This window comes from Hyaena hyaena, unplaced genomic scaffold (genome assembly GCF_003009895.1).
Source record: "Hyaena hyaena isolate Hyena2069 unplaced genomic scaffold, ASM300989v1 scaffold_449, whole genome shotgun sequence".
NCBI classification, from domain to species: domain Eukaryota; kingdom Metazoa; phylum Chordata; class Mammalia; order Carnivora; family Hyaenidae; genus Hyaena; species Hyaena hyaena.
The window spans coordinates 1,005,252-1,028,294 of record NW_024081076.1 but is presented as its reverse complement, the minus strand read 5'-3'; the positions used below and the strand labels follow the sequence as shown (position 1 = coordinate 1,028,294).

Here is a 23,043-nt window from a genome sequence, read left to right as displayed (position 1 = left end):
AGCATACTATGCAGACAGAAACTTATAAAATGTTTACTTATAGCAAGACAAAGGTAACCTGCTAGTTCTGATTAACATGCCAACCTTAAGATGGTGCCATTCTGTGGTTCCATACCTCAACAAGTCCCTGCAATATCCTAACAAAGATGACACACCCATAATGCACTCTGGCTGCTGATGGGATTAGCATATTCAGTGTAGAGGTAAGAAGTATGGCAGCTCCAAAAACCCTGAAAAAGAAAAGGAGTTAATAGTTCTAAATATCTAGATTAAGTTAATTAAAAGCAATTTTAAGTTACATTGTTTTTTCTAAAAGAATAAAATGTGCTCTGGACTTGATTGGCTAGCCACTGCAAATAAAGACTGTGACTATCTTGGAATGTTATATTATTGAAACACAAGAAATAAAAGAAAGATTCACGAAATCCAGTTATATTTTCTTGTATTTCTTTCCTTCGTGGATCGAAGCAAAAATTGCAAATAAGTAACAAATCATTGTATATGTTTTTGGTTTATATCTCAGTCCACAATATAAGCTGTTTACAGGCAAGAGGAGATTTTTTTTTCAGATATACTGTTATATCCTCTTTACAGCACAATACCTGACACATAGTAGATATTCACTGAAAAGGTGTCAAAATAATAATAATAAATGCCTGAATGTCTCACATTATACAACTATTTTCAACAAATTTAGAAGCTGCATATATATAAAAATTTTATGAGTATAATTACATTTTAAATGCCCCAAGAACTCTCATGATCAGATTCAACAGCACATGTATTTATAGTGAAAATAACTATTACTTAATACACATTTTTTCTTTTTTGTGTGTGTGTGAGTGGGGATACTGTCTGAGGCACACCTCTAGCTGTGTACATACACATAATGATTCAGAAAAGAATTACTGGCACTATGGTGCTCACACCTTCATCCACCTACAAGCAAAAAAACACTCTTTTTTTCAATATATCTTTCATAATGTTCATACTAATTAAGAAAAATACCCCCTTAACTGGGTAGCTTTAGAAATATTCTCATGCAGAGAAGTATGGGGACACACTATCTCTAATGAGCTAATTTGTGTGTTCTGTGCAAGTTTTTTCTCTCTCTCTCTCTTTTCTCATGTTTATTTATTTTTGAGAGAGAGAAAGAGACAGATCCCAAGCAGGGGAAGGGGCAGAGAGAGATGGAGACACAGAATCTGAAGCAGGCTCCAGGCTCCAAGCTGTCAGCACAGAGCCCATTGTGGGGCTTGAACTCAGAAACTGTGAGATCATGACCTGAGCAGAAGTTGGATGCTTAACCAACTGAGCCTGGAACGGACTGAGCCACCCAGGCTCCCTGTGCAAGTTTTCCCAAGTCGACCATTGAGCCTTGAATTCAGCGAAGATTGTTGCCTCATAGAAACTCTGATTCTTGCATGGGACACATGTAAGTGTAAGAGTCAAAGCCTGGAGTTTCTGAAAGGGGCCTCGATCATTATTAATCAGCTCCTAAAATTTGAGAAATGACTGTATGAAAGGCTGAAGTGGATCAGCTGTTTTTCTATGAATCATCAATCAGGTCAAATACTTTTGTTTACTTCATGTAACCTAATATCCTCCTGTCCTCAATGGCTTCTCAGGAAGTAAAATACCTGTTTCGCTCTTCCTCTCTGCTCTTTGCTGAATAGGTACCTTTAGGTTTGAGTCAAAGAATGACTTATTTCCTGAATGTCTGTCACAAAAGAGGAACTTCCTATTTCTAAAAATGATTACTCTCATTAAAATGCCACACATCCAGTGACATTAAACTTCTGCCAAACATGGATTTATGTTTTCAGAAAAGAAATGCAAAATCCTGTGAGCTGTCTTTATAAAAGTCCAAAATTGTTATCAATATTGATTTAAAATGTATTTTCACTAATTATTACCTTTCAGTTAAAAGAATTTCAACCTCTCTTAAAAAATGCAATCCCAAAGTTTTTGTGTGCAAATCCCAGGACATTTTGGAGGTTTCCTTTAAGGCTGATAGGAAACGGGAGGAAAATGTATAGGGCGTGTTTCCTGGACCTACTGGTAAATGGTGCATGTTTCCAAAGGCCGGTCTGATGAACATGTTTCTATTGTTCTGGAAGTGTGAATGTTTTACCTGTGTAACAGAGAGGATGAAGGCAGGAAGGGCAAATGACATTGAAGTTTTGGACATATGGGTAGGCTCTCTAGGTACTGCCAGTCTCATGCTGCTGTATCTTTCTATAGTTGTATCTCACTTTGCTTATTATCCTCAATACTGAAGAGACTGACCCTGTTTCAGGCTTTAAGGATAATGAGAACCAGAACTACGTAAGGCAACAGGGTTTTTGAAAGTGCTTGTATGAGTTATACATCTACCCCATTTAGCCCTTCAAAAGAATCTCTTCACACTGTTGTCCATGAACCAGCTACAACAGAATTCCCTGGAGTGCTTATTAAAAATGTAGATTTTTCACACGAGAGTTTCCAAATCAGACTGTGCTAAGAATGAAGCCTGAAATTCTGTGTTTTAATAAGAAACCCAGGTGATAATTTTGCATGCTAAGTTTGTCCAAAAAAAAAAAAAACAAACCCACCATAAGGTATATATCCAGGCTTATCTAATATGTGTGTCTTCTTTTCCAACAATTTTTTGAAAGTATGATGCATGAAGTTTATTTTCTATGCATATAACTTGCAACCATTTCTCCCCATTTGAAGTGTTTTAAAATATGGCTGTCTCTAGACATGTCAGAGAGAGAGGACTTTTATCCATTCTATAGCTCAGGATTCTTCAGCCTCCACACTATTTATATTTCTGGATGAATGCTTCTTTGTTGTGGGGCACTGTGCATTGTATGATGTTTAGCAGCACCCACGGCCTTTATGCGCTAGATGTAGTAGCATTGGCTCCCAAGTTGTAACAACCAAAAAGTCTACAAAAATTGCAAAATGTCCCTTGGGGGACAAAATCATCCAACAGTAGAAATGAATCAATCATGAACTGTTCATTAAGTGTCCATTACAGTTAGACCTAAATCTAATAAACGCTTCTTCAATTTGCTAAACACTAGGCTAACACTTCACATGCCATAAAATCTCCACAACCACTTAACAACCCATGTCATTGGTTGCCATATATTATTAATATACCCATTTTATATATAAACAAACTAAGCCTCAGATAAGTGAAATCAGTTGCACAAGTCGCTAACTAGTTCCAAGTAGAAGAACCCTGGTTCAAATCTAGTCTGTCTGATTCCAAAGCCAGTTGGTTTTACCCCTAGAGTTTTCATCTGATTATGCACACATGTAGTTAGCAATGTGTTTCAGGATTCTCATTGTAAATTTAAATAGTAATCTTCACAAAGCTACTTGAACTCACCCTACTATTCCTGAAAGAAAACACCAACAGATCACTTTCAAAGTTTACTTCCCACTCTCACCCTAAAGAGTGTTTCTAATAATATAATCATATGACATTTTAAATGTTCCTAATTGCAAATGCCTAGATTCTTTTAACTATCCATTTTTCATTATGAGTTGCTATTGGATCATAGAAGTGCACTGACATTTTTTCTATTTAAAAATAAAATCCATCAGACTTTTCAGAACCTCACTTTCTTTTTTAAATTTTATATAATTGTTACCCAAATCAATATCCAAGTACTTACAAATCTGCTTATCAAAATTCTTGCCCAGTATGGGAAGCTTTCACACTTTCTCTTCCTGGGCTACACATAGCCGAAATTAAAGCAGCCACTTCATTCAACATTCATTTATTCATTCACACTCCAATTCTTTGCGAGACTGTATTCAGAGTATGGTGCTGTGCTGAGAAGGAAAAGGAAGCTAAGCCTTACAGAACAATTACTATAATCTCTCTACCTACATTAATTCATTTAATCGTCACCTCTCTGAGTCACACTTTCTTCTCGTTTTACAAATAGGAAAATGGAGAGGCGCCTGGGTGGCTTAGTGGGTTAGGCGTCTGACTTTCGCTTAGGTCATGATCTCGCGGTTCGTGGGTTCGGGCCCCGCGTCGGGCTCTGTGCTGACTGCCAGCTCAGAGCCTGGAGCCTGTTTCAGTCTGTGACTCCCTCTCTCTCTGACCCTCCCCTGCTCACGCTGTCTCTCTCTCTCTCTCTCTCTCTCTCTCTCTCTCCTAGAAATAAATAAAAAAACATTAAAAAAAAAACAAATAGGAAAATGGAGGCAAGAATTATATAAGATAAAAGCAAGCAGCAGAGTGGAGATTGGAATGTAGGGCTCTCTGATGTGAAAATCTGTGCTCTTTCGCCAATATGGTCTACTAGGCACTCAGGAGAAAATATAAGGATGGTCCTTGATGCATTAGGAGAAAGAAAGAGATAAGTAGCAAGAGACAGCTTAAACCAAAGCTCATAACAGGAGTACAAATGAAAAGCAAAAAAGGGAAAATTCCATTTCAGCTGGGGCGACCAAGAAGCAAGCCCTTCATAGGGATACTTTCAGGTTGGGGCTTAGAAGATGAGTGTTAAAAGGAGAAGGAGAAGGAAAAGAAGAAAGAGGAAGAGGAGGAAGAGGAGGAGGCAGAGGAGGAGGAGGAGGAAAATTCCAAAAAGAGGAAGTAGATCAGCAAAGGTTCAAACACATGGAAGAGATTTCATTATATATCAGAAACTCAACCAGTATTTAAAATGGCTGGACATGGTAGTACTATGTACCCTGAGTAAGAGAAGTAAAAATATCAAGGGTGAGATTATGAACAAGGAATTAGTAAGGAGGGTGTGAAGAAATGCAGATTGAACAAGGAAGGCAAGAGCAGGGTCTGTAAGTCCATGACATCTTGGAGATGATATAGCTTAGAGTGATTATAGAAGATAATCAGTGATCAAGCCCTTAAAGTGAAATAAGCACAAAATCTGATTGGAATTAAGGGGCAAGGGATCATTAAGGCCAGGGAGACATAAAGTGATCAGGATCCACGGAACTTTAGGGAAGTTGAGGGACTGTAAAGAAGCAAGGTGCCAAAGTCACTAAAGGGTGATAGAAGGGGAAACAGATGATACAAAAATTTTTATAAGACTCTAGCTTTGTCATTTAATAACTGTGTGACTGGAAAGTTATGTAACTTCTCTGGGTGTCTGATTCCTTGTCTATAAAAAAGGGCAGAGCTGTGTAATAGTCAAGAGGACAAATACTAAGGCTAGACTGCCTGGGTTTGAAGATCATTTCTGTCATGTGTTACTCGAGTGATCTTGAGCTATTTATTTAACTGACTATGCTTCATTCCTTGTCTGCAAAATGAGGACATTAACAGAACCTCTGTGTTATTACAAGTAAAGCACCCAGAAGAGTGTCTGGCATATCCTAAGCATTTAAGGGGTATTAAGATTTGTACAAAGATGATATTAATATATTATATGTCATAAGACTGCTGTGAGACTAAAAATAATGCACTTAAAGGGCTCAGACTGGTGCCTGGCACATAAAAATAAATCCATAAATGTGAGCCATTCAAGTAGAAATAATAAAAAATAGCCAATAGTTATTGAATTGCTAGTGTATGTCAGTCACTGTTCTAGATTCTCATTTTAAACTAACCATAATATCAGAAAGCTGCTACTGCTATCCTTATTTCACAGAATCAGAAATTATTTCCTAGAATAGCTATGTGCAAGTAAGTTTAAATAACTTGCTATAGTCACATAGATATAAGTGGAGAATTATGGTTTATATTTACTCAGTCTGATTGTAGATCCTGGATACTTAACTGCTAAATTCTATGTCTTTTAATAGCAGCAGAACTAATACACGATTCCAGAAGAATCGGATAAAATAACAATTTTGAAAGACAAAAACTTGCTGAATAATGGATGATAGCAGCAGTGAGGAGTAAAAAAAGGATTCTACTCCTGTCCTATGTTCCAAAGTCATTAAATAGAGAAGTTTATTTAAGAAGGGTTTTGTGTTTTTATGAGCAAAGTCTAGGTTTTAAAAGAGAAATGGAAGAAACAGAACTAAGTGTAGAATCAAAGTTCCAGAGTATAAAATAGTGGTTTTCAGATTTCATCGTTCATTATCATCACTTTAGCAGGCTTGTTAAAACACAGATTTCGGGGGCACCTGGGTGGCTTATTTGATTGAATGTCTGACTTGGACTCAGGTCATGAGTTCAAGCCCCACATCGGGCTCTGTGCCTACAGCTCAGAGCCTGGAGCCTGCTTTGGATTCTGTGTCTGCCCCTCCCCAGCTCCCATTCTGTTCTCTCTGTCCCTTGAAAGTGAATAAACATTACAAATATTTTTAAAACAACACAGATTTTGGGGTGCCGAGTTCAGTAGGTTTCTGTGGGTCCTGAGAATTTGCATTTCTAACTAGTTCCCAGGTGATGCTGACATTACTTTTCCTGTCTTGAGAATCATTGGTTTAGCAGGACTAGGCTAGATATTCCCCTAAAACATCACAAAAAGGACACATCTGGGACAGAGTTGGGGAAAAGCCTAAAATGGACAGTGGTAGACATAGCTAGAAAAGGGGGGTTGCCTTTAATGATAGAAGGGAGTGGCAAGAATGAAATGGAAACACCTGCTGAAAGAGACAATATCTCTCACAAAACATAAATTGTAATTTGAGGGTTGGATCAAGAACAAAAGTGAGGTTCTCTGGCCTGATTTTAACTCCCCTCACTGGCCAAATCAACTGAGCAGCTGTCACATTTTTCTTGGGGACATATAAACAGCAAAACATAATACTAAGAATAAAAGCTGCAGTTATGTTGTGTGAATTCAAATTCCAACTCTAATTTCGTTCTAGGGACAACCTTGGACAAGTTATTACTTAAATTCTCTAAGCCTCACTTTTTCCATTTGTAAAATGGAAATAATAAGTTTTCATACTTCGAAGGACTATGATGAAGATTAAATAAGTCAATTATGAAAAGGGGACAGTGCCTGGTTCATAGTGTGTGTGGTTTATAAATATCATCTATCATTACATGGGCATTTCCCAACATTCAAGAGAGTTTCCAGAGAATTGTTATTCTTTGCCCTTTTTTTCCAGACTGCTTTTGGCCTAGTTAAATAGTATTATTTTTATAACAACAGACTCAGATGTCATCTTGAGATTTTAGCAGCTTAAAGTGCATGAAGACATATACTGAAAATCCTCTCTTCCATTCTGAAGGCACACAGAATTGATTGAACTACAGCAGCATCCCATTCTGTACCTCAATAGACCATCTAAAATATTTGGCAGGAAACAAAACATAATTTTAGTGTACAGCATTGTCTAAATGAATTATACCTGTCTTAGTAACCCTCCACCCTATCTCTAATAACTACCAACCAGACACACACACACACACACACACACACACACACACACACACACACACCTCTTTTTTCAGCTAATCTCCTCTCAGATATTTCTCAAGCACTGTAGATTGCCTTTATAAGACTTAACTCAAGAGATCACATGTTCCCTTACCCCCTGCATTATTTGCGTCTCTTGCGGAACACGGTCAGTATCTTTATTTCACTTTTTCAACTCCCATGATGCTAGCAAAATGCTTTGTATATGATACGCTTTTAAGAAATGACCATTCAGTTACTTTTGTAGAAAGGCTTTAAAGAGAAGGCAATGATAATTTCCCTTCCTGAGATGTATGTGTATGATAAAAGATTCTTCTTTGAACCTTTGTTATTCCAATATCCTTTTCGATCAATTGACCACGTATATATTCTTGAGCTTTAAGTAAGCATGAACTGCTGTTCCGGGTATCCTAATAATCCTAGGAAGCTGAGTTACTCTCATAGAATAACTGTAGGATGTCAGCTATGGACTAGAATTTAGAGTATTTATCCTATGGATAAATCCTCACTTGAGATAGTTGCTGAGTTCAAATATGTGGCCCAGACTGGCTTCATCCTTAAGTCTTCTGAACAAGTCTGTAGAATCTCCCGAAACCAACTGCCTTTATACTTTCTGTTTATCACAGCATCCTCATCAGCCTATATATATATATATTCAATGCTTATATATAATATATATTATATTATATATTATATTATTAATATATATATTATATATATTCAATGCTTATATTTCTTTTTGTAACATCAGGCCAAATGAAACTAATGACTATCAAGCACAATACAATATACACAAAGATGTTAAATATTGATAAATGGTGGGATTCTTCAAGACGACAATATGTCATCTCTGAAGCATCACCACCTAATTTAATTATGAAAGCAGAGGTTTAGAAAGAGTGGTTTCAAAGGCTGATGAGGATGCTGTGATAAACAGAAAGGATATATATATATATATCCTTCTCAACAGAAAGTAATAGACTTTATATTTAATATTCATGTGAGTTTCATGATCTTTAGTGCTGGTTTCAACTTTGACACATAATTGTATCTCATGGCACTGCTGCCCTGAAAATAGTTTTCCCCATAATAGGTTTTCCAGGCTTATCTTCTGATTAGAAGACTTGTCTAAAAACCAAAACCATACCAAAAAAAATGCTTTAAATTATTCCACAGCCATGTTCTTCCCTATGGACCTAGCTCAGCACTAAGGAATACAGTGAAATTTTGTAAGACACTATTAAAGAAAAATATTTTAAAGAACACGGTAAAGGTATTTAACAGGAGAAATGTGCTTAGAAAAGAAGCATATCCTTTGAAATCAGACATACTGGGGTTGATATCCCAACTCTTCCTCTTACCAGCTAGTGATATTTGAGGAAATAACAACCATTCTGTGTTCAGTTCTCTCATCAGTAAAATAAGTGTTAAGAATATCTGCCTTCCAGGGGCACCTGGGTGGCTCAATTGGTTGAGCATCTGACTTCGGCTCAGGTCATGATCTCACGGTTTGTGTGTTCGAGCCCCGTGTCGGGCTCTGTGCTGACAGCTAGCTCAGAGCCTGGAGCCTGCTTCAGATTCTGTGTCTCCCTCTCTCTGACTCTCCCCTGCTTACTCTCTCTCTCTCTCTCTCTCTTTCTCTAAGAAATAAATAAAACATTAAAAATTAAAAAAAAAAAAAAAGAATATCTGCCTTCCAGAGTGTTTCTCTGAGGAAGAAAGATCATGTGTATAAAAAGGTTAGTGATACATGTATTTAGGCTTCTGTTCCATTTTAATTTCATCTGCCTCCTGAAATGGTAAACTAAGGCAGTTACAAAAACAATTTATAACCCATATCCTCTCTCTTCCTACCCCAATACAAAGGTGCTATTTAGGGAGAGATAGAAACTTTATCCCTGAATGATCTACTTCACATTGATTGAAAAGCTTTTCTAATATTCACTCAGCTCTTTCCATTGTACATGGTTAGAGTGTCTCTTCTGTGTTTCCATTCAGTTGGGCTGGCTTTATTTTTCCCCACATTAATCTAAAAGCTAGATTTCTAGACTCTTCTTAACTACAGGGAAAGAGAAGGTTGTCCTCTACTCCATCACATAAAGCAATTGTGTTACTCCTGACTTCAGTGGGCCTATGCGACTTTTCAGGTTCATTTTTACAAAATTTTGTCTTTTGAAATTTCATTGTGGGTGTTTTCAGGTATATTTTCAATGTTTCTCGATAGGCCGAGTGCTAAATTTAATAACATCAAATAATAACATAGTTTGTTTGAGAATATTTTAATGAATGGTGATTATAGAATAGAAATGTAAGATTCTATTCAATATAGGTAACAAACTACACATTTGCAAAATTAAGCTGACTTCTGATTTATATTTTCAGATTTGTTTTGTTCTGTTGTTTGCTTTATAACCCATGGCAGTTCAGAAACTCACTTAAGGTCCGATCCTCCACTTATTCTGAGTAAAGGTGAATAATGTATAGGCAAATAAGTATTATGCTTTACATTAAAAAACATCTTCTAGAAATAAATTTCCCCAAATAAACTTTTTTTTCCCATTTTTAATGTATTATTTTACTTTCTGAATTGCAAATCTAAGTCCTCTAGAATATCAGGTAGTATTTATGTCAATAAATATAATATCAGGCAATATATTCATGTCAGTACTACACCTAAAAAAAACCCATCATCGAAAATTCTGACAAATTACAAAAAAAAAATTTCTGCAATAAACTAAACCATTTATTTCACTGAACAAATGATCAAACCGTTGAGTTATTAAATAGATAAATATTGCCAAACTTCAAATTCTGTACAATAAGCTGAATCTCAACTAGCATATTTCATTTTGCTTAAAGTTCCTCTCCTTATAATCGACAGTTAAAGTCCTACCTGAAAAACCCACTCGAGTGTGAACACAAGTCAGAGATGGGTGTCAGTAAGTAGGCCAAGAAAAAAAGGCAAAGAAATGAAAAATCTGAACATTTCAATGCCTTAAGAACAGGATTAGAAACTGATGGGTGCTCTCTATTTCTTGCAGAACATCATTATAACATCTGTGAAATAAAATAAGAGCCATTTGCTTATTAAGATTGCTTTTCAAAATGATAAACCACTTGAAAATGACTTAAAATTATTGTTTTCCTCATGATTTCCCCTGCAGCAAATGACACACTAAAATGAATTCAGTTTGCCTATTTTCAAGTTAAATCCTAATTTCTACTTGTTTTTCTTCTACTTGTTACACACACACACACACGCACACACACACACACACACACACATTTCTTTGTCTTCCAGTGTGAAATGATTATATTCTCGTACGCTGAATAACTTTAAGAACACTGGTGTGTGTGTGCATGTGTGGTAGGAGAGTCTATATTATTAAACAGATTCCCCAAATTGAGAAGCATATAGTATTCCCCATACAGAAATGTTCGAAAAAGCAAATGCAATTGCTGAAAATGTGCATCATTTTCTCATCCTTTGCCTGATGATTAACATTCAGTGGGGTCCAGAGTGAGTTAGCCGGGAAATCTCAGTCATATTATTGCTCTCTTCCCCCAACCACAAACAACACCAGGTTTGTTTGAAAATCCCACTCAGAGGATTTTCCCGGAAGAGGGGACAGGACCACTGGTGACCTGTCACTCCTACAGATGCTATCCATTTTCCCCAAATCAATCAATCCATTTCCATTTGGGCAGTGGCTTGTCCCTTAACAGGGAACTAGTGTTCCTCACCCCAGGTGTGGCACTAATCCTCTCCTAGAGGGTTTGTAGGAATAGACTGATTCAGGCTGTTTAATCTATTTAATCTAATCAAATCAGGGCTCAGGCGCCTCCCTTTGTCACATCTGATGCCCTGGTCCCCCGTTTAAAAAGGAATACACAAGCACAAGCCAGCCCTCTGGGTCCCTTGGTACATCATTAAGTTGTAAAAATGACTTCATCACTCATGACAGAGAAATGAGACAGCCCCAACAGTGGCATATGGCGGCGAGAGAATCATTTTACCAGCTGCCCACCTGACTCTCTCCTCCCTCAAAATCACGTCCCTCCCCTCTAGAGACTGCCTCTGCACCGCAGTATGGTGGATGTGGCAGCCGCAGGGGAAGCCAGAGCTAGTAAGGGGTGAGAGGCGAGAATAGAAGGAAAGAGAAGCTCATGTCAGCAAACCACGTGCAAGCCCTTAGGGACCCCTCCCCCTCTCAATCCATCTATTTATCTTGTGCAAAGGGTATTTTCTTTTGTCAGAAAAAGGAAGGTCTCTTCCGTGTTGTCCCAGACACATAACCTAGAAAGCCCACAATGGAAACGTGGTGAGATGCTTGATAGGTTGCTAAATGAGTGAAATAAAGTCACCTCTGGCCCTAAAGGACTGGATGATGATAAACCATTTCCGCCACAGTAGGATGGTGGTTTCTTGCAGCAGCTTTTTGTTCATAGTCTGAATTATTTTCTTACATAAAAGGAATTTGCAAATGTTTCTCACTAGAAGGGTTAATGAACTCCTGGCTGCAATAGAGGTTGCAAAGGATAGGTTAAGTAGAGAAGAAAAAATGATGATGAAAGATAGGTAGAGAGAGAGAGTATGTTTGTGTATGTGTTTGGTCATGATGCTTAAGAATTCATTTCCAATGCTTATTCCAGTAAATAAAGTACATCTTCATTGTTTTATTTCTGTGAAGGAAAAAGAATAACATCAGTAAAATTGCTCCTTTCGGGGCTTAAAACATGAAGGTGGTGTGTTTGAAATATCCTCACTCCTCTCTTTCTAAAAATCCCTCTCACATGAGAATTTTTCAGAATCAGGCAAGTCAGAATATTTACCTAAAGTATACCAGATTTCAGTTTTTATAATTGCAAATTCAACATTAGGTAACAGTTTTAAAAATCCATGCTTGAACTTGTAGACTTTTTCAGCATAAACCATTCTCTCTCTTTTATATTAGTGGTATGAATTAAGTTGTATCAGTCAAAATCCCAAAGAAAAATCCCTTTTTTTTTTTGCAGACAAAAGGTCTAAAGTACCCCAACCTTCCCCATACCCCCAGTCATGCTCAAACCTCTATAATCTAGTAGGCGCCCACACGACCAAAGGGCTAGGTAGGGAGTAAAAGTTCTAAATACTATGTTTTCTCCTATAGAAAATCACACTGTTTGTTCAAGTCATTACCAAGTTTGAGTTTGTCTTTTGCAAAGAACAGAACAGAATCATTCATGTTTAGCACAGTCTTTTGGGAATCTGTACAGACACAGAGAAAAATACAGTATGTTTCTCCTACCACCAAAACCTAAAGATCCCTTGGGCCCGCTAAAGGCTTCTCTTTCTAATTCTTGGATTTCTGTCCTGGATTTGGGGCATGATAGATTGTAGGCACTCACTGAGAGAGCAGACGGCTCAGCTTGATGCTGAAAATGAACTTTGTGGTGAAGCACATGGTATCAGGCAGAGATGTTAAATTTCAGTGTAGAGATAGCCTGCGGTCATGCATTCCTGGACACCTGAGTTTTGTTTTGTTTTTTTTAATTTTTTAAATGTTTTTATTTATTTCTGAGAGAGAGAGAGGGAGAGAGAGAGAGAGAGAGAGGGAGAGAGAGAGAGAGAGAGCTTGAGCAGGGGAGGGTCAGAGAGAGAAGGAGATACAGAATCTGAAACAGGCTCCAGGTTCTGAGCTAGCTGTCAGCACAGAGCTGGACGCAGGGCTCGAACCCATGAACCACAAAATCATGACCTGAGCCAAAGTCGGACACTCAACCGACTGAGCCACTTAGGTGTCCCTGGACACCTGAGTTTTAGTCCCAATCTCTTTGTGATCTTGAGCAAGTCACCACTTCCCTGATTCTCTATTTCTTTTCCTGGTCTCTAAGTGAGACGATTGGATTAGATGACCCTTATCCCACTTTAATATGGGCTCTTTCTATTAGCTGACGTCCACTGTTCAATCTCTGATTCAAATAGCAAAGGTCAAGTTAGAAACCCAGGAAATACCTCAAAAGACAAAGTGATGCACCAGAATTAAAAACTTTTTAAATAAAGGATAAGAGTAGGGGAAATAAACTGTAACTTTCAACAGAGAAGTCTACCCTCAATTTTAAATGGATTTCTCTAAGTGTATTTCTAATGCCTGACTAGAATTCAATGACTGAATGCACTGAATTACTAGCACTCTCTATACAATTGACTGAAAAGCTTTTTTAAGACAGTCCTTCAAATGAGACATAAGGCATTTTCAGTGAATAATAATTTTAGCTGTAAATAATGTGTATGGAAAAATAATTTTAAAGGTAGAAAACTAACAGGTGAAAGGATGCATTTTATCACAATAGAAATAATCCTTTTGCATTACTAATGCTTAAGACAGATTTAAACACAAGTAATGCTGAATGGCCATAAGACATTATGTATTCTTTCATTTTCTTCTGAAGTCAGGACACTATTAATAATAAATGATAAGAGCCAACAATTATCGAGGGGACAGGCACTTCTAAGAACATTACACGTATTCTCCTATTTAGTGGTCATGATACTCATACCAGGTAAGTACTTTGATTAATCCCCTTTTTACAGAAGTATAAACTGAAGTTCAGGGTTGTTGAATAATGTTTTAGGTCACTCAGTTATTAAATAGTACATTCAGGAGTCGAAACCCACATGGTTTGTGCTTAGAACCTGTATCTTAACGACTATGTCGTATTGCCTTTTTTTCTTATTTTAAACCCCAAACACTTCTATTCAACAAGTATCCATCATGGACCAGGCACTCTATGAAATGCTAGGGATACAGCAGCAAGATCTACATGGACACAACAGCCTGCTTTCATGGAGCTTATATGTTAATGGAGAAAACAAACAGATAAACACGTAAAATACTGGTATGACCGCTGGCAATAAGTGCTCTGTAAAGAACAAAATCAGCATTGGAAGATCAAAAGGACAGGAGCAGAACAGGGAAAACTTTTAAATAGGTTTAAATAATATTGCCCCTAGGCAGAAAGAAGGACAGCCTTTGTGAAGACAATATTGTCCGTGAAAAACATAACGTTGACCAAACATTCTTTGGTAAATCTGGTCATCTTAGGCCAAATCTGGTCATCTTTGGCCAAAATTCGTTGTCTCGCCTGTTAAGTACTTGCCTAGGCGCCTCATCAGTCTAAATGCAAGATAAAAAAAAATAATCCTTAGCAATTCCACATTTGTAATTGTCTGGATTACTGCAACACCATGTCCTGGACTGTTTAAAGGCAAAATGAATTTGTTCCTAATGCATTTTTATCCCTGTGGTAAATATGTTCTCATCTAAAAACACCACGGATTTTGTAAGGATCCTTCCTTGGCTTCCTCACCCCAAAGCTCTCCATGGAGGTAACTAAATTCTCCTACCCATGATGTGTAATAGGCCTTCAAGACAAAACAAAGGGGAAAACGATGCACGAGTCCTTGTCTGGGACTGAGATTTCTCTTCCCTTTACTCCCCTGGCTTTGTCTCTCAATGAGGAAAGCAGGAACACTTAGAATTCGACCAGAAAAGGGACCAAGAATCTGTGTTCTGACCAAGGGAGCTGCTGCTTTTGTTTAAAGCACAAAATGGAGAGGCAAAATCACTGCTGTGTGTTTTTCATTGAGAAATTTGCAAGGGGGCATAACGAGGAGCTGTTCTCCCTAGAGAAGCAGTCTCCACACACCTCAGTTCCTCCACCCTAGACCTGCCCATGACTGTGATGACAAAGACTTTCCAAAGGGAACTTCTTTTATACCTGGGCAGAAAGGACTCCGTCCCCTGTATCCCTCCCAAGGGAAATCTGGTTCTACTATTAGATGATCTATAGGGAGAGGCTCACATGAGTGGGCAGACAATATCTGTAGGTGGAAACGCGTCACGCCGTGTTGTTTTTACTGTTTTTGAAAAGGGATCATCATAGGAAATGCATATCTTTCAAACCAGTTATAAAAATCTTGCAGATTTTGTGTTAAAAAAAAAAAAAACCTTCCAAGATAAAATTCTATGTAGCATATATAGGACTGCTTGGACATTTACCAACATATTAACAATAAGGTCTCTGTGTGATTAAATTATTTATGATTTTTATTATATTTTCTTTTGTATCACTTTTTATTACTTAGTATACAGTACTTTTATCATCCAAAAAAGGACTGTTAATATCTTTTAGATCTGTTTTCACAGAAAGCTTCAAGTGTATTTATAATGTTCTATTTTTCAAATGAAGCAAATATGTCAAAATCCTAAGATCTGATAAGGAAGTCAGTCTATATTTTCTATATGTTTGTAACATTTTACAATGAATTTTAACTTAGTTTTCTCAGTCTTGGAGAACATAAGACATGGAAAATATTATGAAAATATTAAGTTTCCCTTCCTTGAATATCCATTTCAGATCCAAATTTGATTTCTAAAGTTCACTTTTTTTTCCTTTAAGGAAAATCTACCAAGTAAATTAAAACCTGAGTCAGCATTAGTCTTTAATAAACATAACACAAATGATAGCAATGAGCTTGCATTTTTTTTCTTTAGCCAGGAAAACCTGTTTACTGACCTCCTGGTGTTACAAAGAGGGAAAGCTGGGGCATCCCTGGTGTTTTTTCCTGGCAGGAAAATGTTATCATTTTAACAATTGGCAAGCTGAAGGTTTTGACTCTAAAAAAAAAAAAAAAAAAAAACCTTAAAGGCATAGTCATTATAGTTTCATTTCACTTTGCATCGAGTTTCCTGTATCCTGTGTGTGTGTGTGTGTGTGGGTGGGTGGGTGGGTGGGTGTGGGTGTGGGTGTGATTTTTTTGGGTTGTTTTTCCCCTGAAGTGAAAATACTGATATATGTACATTTGGATTATCTTTCTGGGAAGCTTATACTGTTTTAGAAAAATATTTAGGGGAATAAAGATTCAAGACATTATGCATTAGAGATATGAAATCCAAAAATGTAATATGCTCATTATTACATTATCAGTACTATTTAAGGACATATTGTCTTTAATTCTATTCATATCATCTATAAAATTGAGTTTTTTAAATAGTTAATGATTTTCATTTTACACTGATTCCTTTTTCAAAAGAATAGTTTGTCTCCTGTTGGGTCTGAGTACTAACCATCGTGATGTCAGGGTAAAGATGATTTTCAAAACATCTATTCCTAATCTTTTGCACTTTTTTTTTTGACATTTTGAAGAATTGCTCAAAAATTCTGGTCCAAGGATTGTTCAACCTAAAATAAATTTCCAAGAATTCTTTCCAAGGCTCTGGAGAAGACTGAAAAATCTTAGGCAGGAAGTCACCGGTGGTGAATGGGATTGGAGGTGACGAAAGCCACTAGAAGAGGCATGGGAGACTTTACTGAGAAATGAGAAGGGACCAGTTTACAAAAGCAAAGAAGAGATCGAGGCTAGAGAGGTGCCCAGTGCAAGATTTCTTCCCCAGAACATTTGACTTTGGAGGGGAATGAGAAAGGTGAAGTCATAGAGGTCAGAAGAGAGACCTCAAGTCTTCATATGGGGTCTCTATGAGGTAATACTTGAAAACGTACTTTTTTTAGAGTGTATGCGTTATTTGTCCGATTCAGTTTTCCAATTCAGACTCAGGGAGCACTTGGTTTTATTTATCTTAATATACACAAGGAAGCAAACAAAGCTGCCTCTCACCCTCCAGGGGCCAGGCAGTGCTCCTTGACATCCCTATCCTTATCAGTCCGTATGCCCCATATTTTGGGGTGTCTCTGCAGGTGACCCCTACGGCATTCCTGGAGCAGGCGCTAGGAGCTCGACCTCAGTCCCCGCCGCACTGCTGGAGGTCGCGGGACCCAGCTGAGCCCCCTCCCCACCCCTGCCCCTATTCACCAGAGCTCATTAACAGGGGGACTCGCACGCCCCTGAGCCTGAAATCCCTCCTGCCTCCATAGAAACAAATCCTTCAGACCCAGAGCACCTTCCGGGCGGGCTCGGTGGCCCGGGCGTTCGACGCGCCCAGCCAGGAGGTCAGCACCACAGGGAGCCCGGGCACCCGAGGGACGCCCTGCCGAGAGCGCAGCACGTGACGCCCTCCAACACGCTCGCCTTTGTGCACCCAGAGCCTCAGTCCGGCGCGGTCACTCCCTGACTGGCCTCAGCTCCCACCAGGCCTTAAGGCACGTCGACCATTTGTTGAAAAGTTGGCTCAGCCGGGGCAGAGAGGAAGCGGCAACTAGCGCCCGGAGTGGAGATCCCAAAGCCTCTTGGGTGCCTAATTCTGGAACCAGGCACCCTCAGTTCCAGCCCCGAGAGATGGGATGCCAGCGGGCCAGGGGACTTCGCCCAAGAGTTCCAATACCCGAGGGGCTGTGTTCCCTGCCCCCCAGCCTCTGATGCCCCTTCTGAGGGCACAAGCCCCAAAACCCCCAGTCCCGGGGGCGGGGCGCGTTCGTTACCTGTTGGCTGCCAGCCGAGACGCGATGTAGCCGCCCGGAATCTGGGTGATGATGTAGCCCCAAAAGAAGGAACCGTGAATCATCCCCACGGTTTCTGGGTCCCAGTTGAATTTGGCTTTCTATGCGGGTAGGGGGGGAAACGGGGTGAAGGGAAAGAAGAGAGTCAGTGTTTGGGCTGCAAACTCACCCTCAGGAGCCCTCAATCCCCGGGGTACTCCCTGCATTCTGGGGGTGGAGGTGGCTGAATTTTCGTTTTCTAACAAAATTGAATCTATACCTTCATATAGAGAAGAAATGCTTCTTTCAACTAAAAAACCGTGCTCATTTAAAATGTATTGCAATTAACGGCGAAGCTGGGCGCCCTGGCCGAAGCTTTGCTCTGCAGCTAATGTCAGCCAGATCTGATCACCTTGATGAAGGAGGAGTCCTCGGAGCTTCAGTTTTGAACATTAGAACTCTCCAGGGAGAGATTGCATTTGCTGGCTGGAGACAGAGACCCCCGACGGGGTTCCGTTTCGCCCACGCCAGCCATTGCTAAAGCAGTAGTGAAGTCTCTTCCAGAATGAAATCCAACCAGGGAAATTCTGAGGAAGGAAGGTGAGGGATTTGGGATGGAAGGTGAGGAGGTCGGAGGAGCTAGGGGAAAGGATCCTCCAGGCAAAATGGGGATGGGCGTGGCCGGGAAAGATTTGGAGTATCCTAGGGAATTGGTGGGGGTGGTCAGTGGAGAGGAGAATTTCCTCAGGGTTGGTGGGAAAAGCTGGCGAGGGGTGTGTCTGAAGGTCAAGGCCTAACTCCGCCCTCACCAGGCTGGGTGAAACATAAAGTCAGTATCTGCATCAGAAAGGCGGAGGATCGATTATCCCTCCCGAGGAACTGAGGATCCCTTTTCTCTCTTTGAGTAGTGTTTTGAAACTAAATGTGCTTTGCAGGGTCTCTGGGAAATGCCGGGGACCAGCGGCGCTTACAGCTTCGCATCCACAGTGAGTTCCCGAATTTCTCCCCCCAACCTTGGCTAATGGTCGCTCAGATCGCTGAACTGGAATTCTAGACCCACGGGTTTCAGTGATTTTGACATTGACCTTCCTCTCCCTAGGTGTCACCCCAACACATCCATCAGGAGATTACGGGACTGGATGCCCGGTGACCTCAAAGCACTCCTAGCGGCGGCTTTTCTCTGCACCAGTTAGGCGGACAGCTCCGAAAGACCCTTCGGTGGAAACTGCCGAAATGCTCACAGTTGCTTTCATTTCGGTTTTTGTTTCATTTTTATTATTCAGACTGTTTGGTAAGAATTGGAGGAGATCAGGGGGATATTATCACTGATATGCTGCCTTACTCCTTCCTCCGAGTGAAAGAAAAATATTTCGATTTAAATTTAGCGTATATTATTAAGCATCAGCTTCTGGTCTGGAGTCACCCTTGACAAAAATCTAGTGAGTGGATGCTCTTTTCCACTTTGCAGGTGAGGAAAGGAAGGCCCAGAAAGCCGGAAGCGAAAAGGGAGACCCTGCGGCTGTCGCGGTCTATTCCTATTCTAGAAAGGCAGTGCTAGCAGGGGCTGGCGAGCATGCAGGCTTCCCTCTGTCACCGGGGGAGTGGAGCTCCAACAGGTGAGGCGGCCTCGCGAACGCACACGGCCAGCGGCTGCCCACCTCCTTGATGACTTTGCCCCCTCGGTGGATGGTGCTGTTGTTGACCATGTCCACGATGGCCACGCCCAGGTTGCAGCGGATGCCGAAGGAGATGCAGAAGCCCAGGCCGCTCATGATGGCGATGATGTAGCGGCGCGGCAGGCCGAAGCAGGTGCAGTCGCACAGTGGAGCCTTTTTCTCGGGCACCTCCAGGGGCTTCCCATCCTCCGTCAGCTCGATGGTCTCCCCCGTGTCTTGCTTCTTCTCCAGCACCCTGCGCGGAAGAGCGGGGGAAAGGCAAGGACGCGACGGGTCAGGCACCTCCGACGCCGGCCCATCCCAGTTCCCGGGGCCTGTCAGGGCTGGGGGTCGGGGAAGCTGCCTCGCACGACTCCTTCAGGTGCTAGGACGCCACCCGGCCTCTGGACCTCCCTGGCTCCCCCCTCCCTGCCGCAGCATCTCTTCAACTTTAATAGCGCCTGGCCCTGGCCAGTGGCACCCAACCCGCATTTCCTCGGGATCCATCCCGCAGCGCTTAGACTAACAGACACAGGCAGTTGGGGCCTAACTTTCTCCGGGGATCGGTAGTTTGTGAGGGAAGGAATGGGCTCCTGGAGCGGCGCCTGGTCAGCAACTGTACTGACTTCCACCTGCAGTGCTTTGCCCCCGGCGATGGGCGATTTTATCCAGCCACCAGCTTCCTGAGGGCTGGTCCACTGCGGGCCAGCCCAGCTGAGCCCTGCCCCCGCGCTACCCCTTCCCTCCCAGCTTAAGTTGAAGCTTTCTCGGTTACAGACACGCGATGCTGCCTCGTAGCTGAGCGCGGGGACCCCCAGGGACGAAGGCCGCTCCTGCCCGATGCCCACGCGGAGAAGATCTTGTGAACGCTCTCTGAGAGTGTCACGCACGCATTCTATTGCCCATTCTTCCAGTCCCAGGGATCAACGTTTACTCTCCCGTTACACATCTGACTTTCTTTTCCTTGTTACTCGAGTTTAAAACAAAGGCCTCCGCAGCATATGGCCGACACCTAAGCTTCCTACTGCCAGAACATGAATAATTAATTATTCACAATCTTGCGTCATTACTATCTCGATTACAAACACCGAAAACTGTCATGGGTGCATTTCCAAAGACGTAAAATGCGACTTCCAGATACACAGACGTGCCCCAAATCAACGCTGGTAAGATGTCCCACACCACAGTAGATCTCAAATTTATGCTTTGTTTTGTGTGTGTGTGTGTTTTAATTTGCATAGTATTTCACAAGATTTCACACGTATAATTCAATTCCTTTTCGGTTTTCGTCCTTGAGGGGAGGGGGAAGGGAGGGGAAAGCGGAGTGATGGAATGGTTTTACTAAAAGCTGAGGGTATTGTTCTAATCCACAATATATCCATGAAATGTCTATTTTTTTTTAAAAAAAGGAGAGAATTAATGTGAACAGTACAATCACCGTGGATTCTTGAGATGAATACTTTTGGTATTTAAACAAAGAACCTCTCCGTTTACAGTTTGCAGATTTTTTTCAATCCACCATATAGTTTATTTTTCTGTGTGCCCTTTTAAATGATATGCTCACACACATTTTTTTTTCATACATGGGAGTAAAGTAAATGAAATTTTAAGATCAGTTCCAAGAAGACACAGGTTGGGAGCTGACTGCCAAGCAATTTGGGGCTACCAGAAAAAAAATGTCAGACTTCCAAATTTTACAAAATACCACCTGGGGAATAAGTCATAAATGATTTTGCAGCTATGTTAATTCTTATTTTTAAAGTTCAATCCCAAAGTCAGAACACATGACAATTTATTCCAGTAGGAAAAAATTCAACTAATGTAGTTGCTTTCTTTTCTTCTTCTTCTTCTTCTTCTTCTTCTTCTTCTTCTTCTTCTTCTTCTTCTTCTTTTTACATTGGCTTCATACACTGATATTGGACTATGCACCTGAACTCCCCACCTGATGGCCATTGAGCTGGGAAAGAACAGCTTTTTTCCAGGGCAGCTGAGGGACTGCAGGGCCCTTGCGGTATCTACTGCCGCATAGGTGCATGATGGTGCCTACATGAAGCCCACCAGAGCCAAAGAGGTTTAGAAAATCAGGATGTACATTGGTCATTTTCTCTACACTTCTAAAGGCTTCATTTTCCCAAATGTGAAAATTAGCACTCTCTTGGAATCGTTTATCCTCTGTTTCCACCCTCTCTTAACGATTTTGTTCATATTATTAAGGAAAGTGTATTCATATAATATTCTTAAAATGACTTAAAGTTGTAAAATTTTCAGCATAATTAGTACATTGGCTACAGGGAGGATAAAAAAATTAAATCATCTCTGCTGCTTTCAAAGTCATGTTGCTGGTTATTATTATGATTTTTCTTATAAACACTGTGACATTTGCCATGCAAGAAATTGACTTCTGGGAGAAGTCAAATATTAAAACATATATATAGTGTTTTGGATTCTGATAGAGGAGCTGCTTCAGCTATCAATTATTGATATATTTTGATTCTTCCTCCAGAAGAGAAGGAAGATTCCACTGGGAGATTCTCTACTTAATGATTTTAAAGCTGAGATCTAAATCTCTTCCTGCCATTACTCTTTGGAATTTCTTGTTTAATTTCTTTGAGGGTTGTATTTTTAAAATTCATTTGTCTGCATTAAAGGAATTTGTTTTCACTATGAGCATCAAAAGAAAGATTCTTTGAACAGGTGCTCATCATTTCTCAGTTATAAAGAGGGTAAATCCCGGGTAGGAAAGGATGAGAATCTGCAGGTACCAAAGCAAAAACCACACACACACACACACACACACACACACACACACACACACACACCACAGGTTCATTTCATGCAACATTCTTGAATTAATAAGCAGGTTTCTAGAGCAGCCCCACTTGAGCAATGAGCAACAATAATAACAACAAAAAAAGTCTTTCCGATCATATTACAATCTCTCAAAGCAACCAGGGTTTACGGAAATAACCCTGCAGATTTTTTTCATGCTGAGCCCCAGGCAAATATGGGTTTGTTTTCTCTTACCTGTAGATCTGGCCAAGGGATTTTCCAGCAAAATTCTTTAGCCCCTCTTTTCCTGGGGTCAAAATCCTTTGTTTTACCGACTCCATTCTTGCAAAGACAGGTGTAGGCTCTTGCCAGATTTTAAAAGTGATCGCTATGAAAGGCGAGAGTTGCGCATATTGTCTTAATCGCTTAAGGTAGTTGTGGGCTTTTTCTTCTCAGCAGAACGGTATCGGTGTGCCTCCAGCAAGAGTGTGAGTGAGAGAGGGGAGGGAGTGAGAAAGAGAATACAACAGAATAGCTGCATGCAACCCACGGGTTTCCTAATAGGAGAGTTGGTAGACACAATCAGAAAGTCTCATTGGAAGGGGAGGATCCGGTGGCAAAGGGCGCACGCAGTGCCATGGTATTTGGGTGGGTGCAGATGAGTCCTTGTCCTGGAAGTCAGTCCATTGAAAAACAATGCAAATTCCCGATTTTGAAAACCTTATTGCTGTCAAATCTTCTGGCTTTTAAACGGAAGGGCGGAAATATCACAGATCCTTTGTGTAAAAGCAAAGTCAGAAGAATAGTATTATTTTTTTAATGGTGTCTTTGCTGTAGGGAGCAGAGCACTT

General features: G+C 40.4%; 1 protein-coding gene across 1 annotated transcript in view; it reads right to left on the bottom strand.

Annotated features, from left to right (window-relative positions):
* Positions 1-22,533, bottom strand: part of SLC17A6 (solute carrier family 17 member 6) — a 38,113-nt gene extending 15,580 nt beyond the window's left edge. The window contains exons 1-4 of the mRNA XM_039253284.1: positions 22,448-22,533; positions 19,427-19,679; positions 17,772-17,890; positions 116-230 (exon numbers count right to left, since the gene is read on the bottom strand). Of these exons, the coding sequence (XP_039109215.1) occupies positions 116-230; positions 17,772-17,890; positions 19,427-19,679; positions 22,448-22,533 (573 nt within the window). The remainder of the gene's footprint in view (positions 1-115; positions 231-17,771; positions 17,891-19,426; positions 19,680-22,447) is intronic.
* Positions 22,534-23,043: the final 510 nt, after the last annotated feature.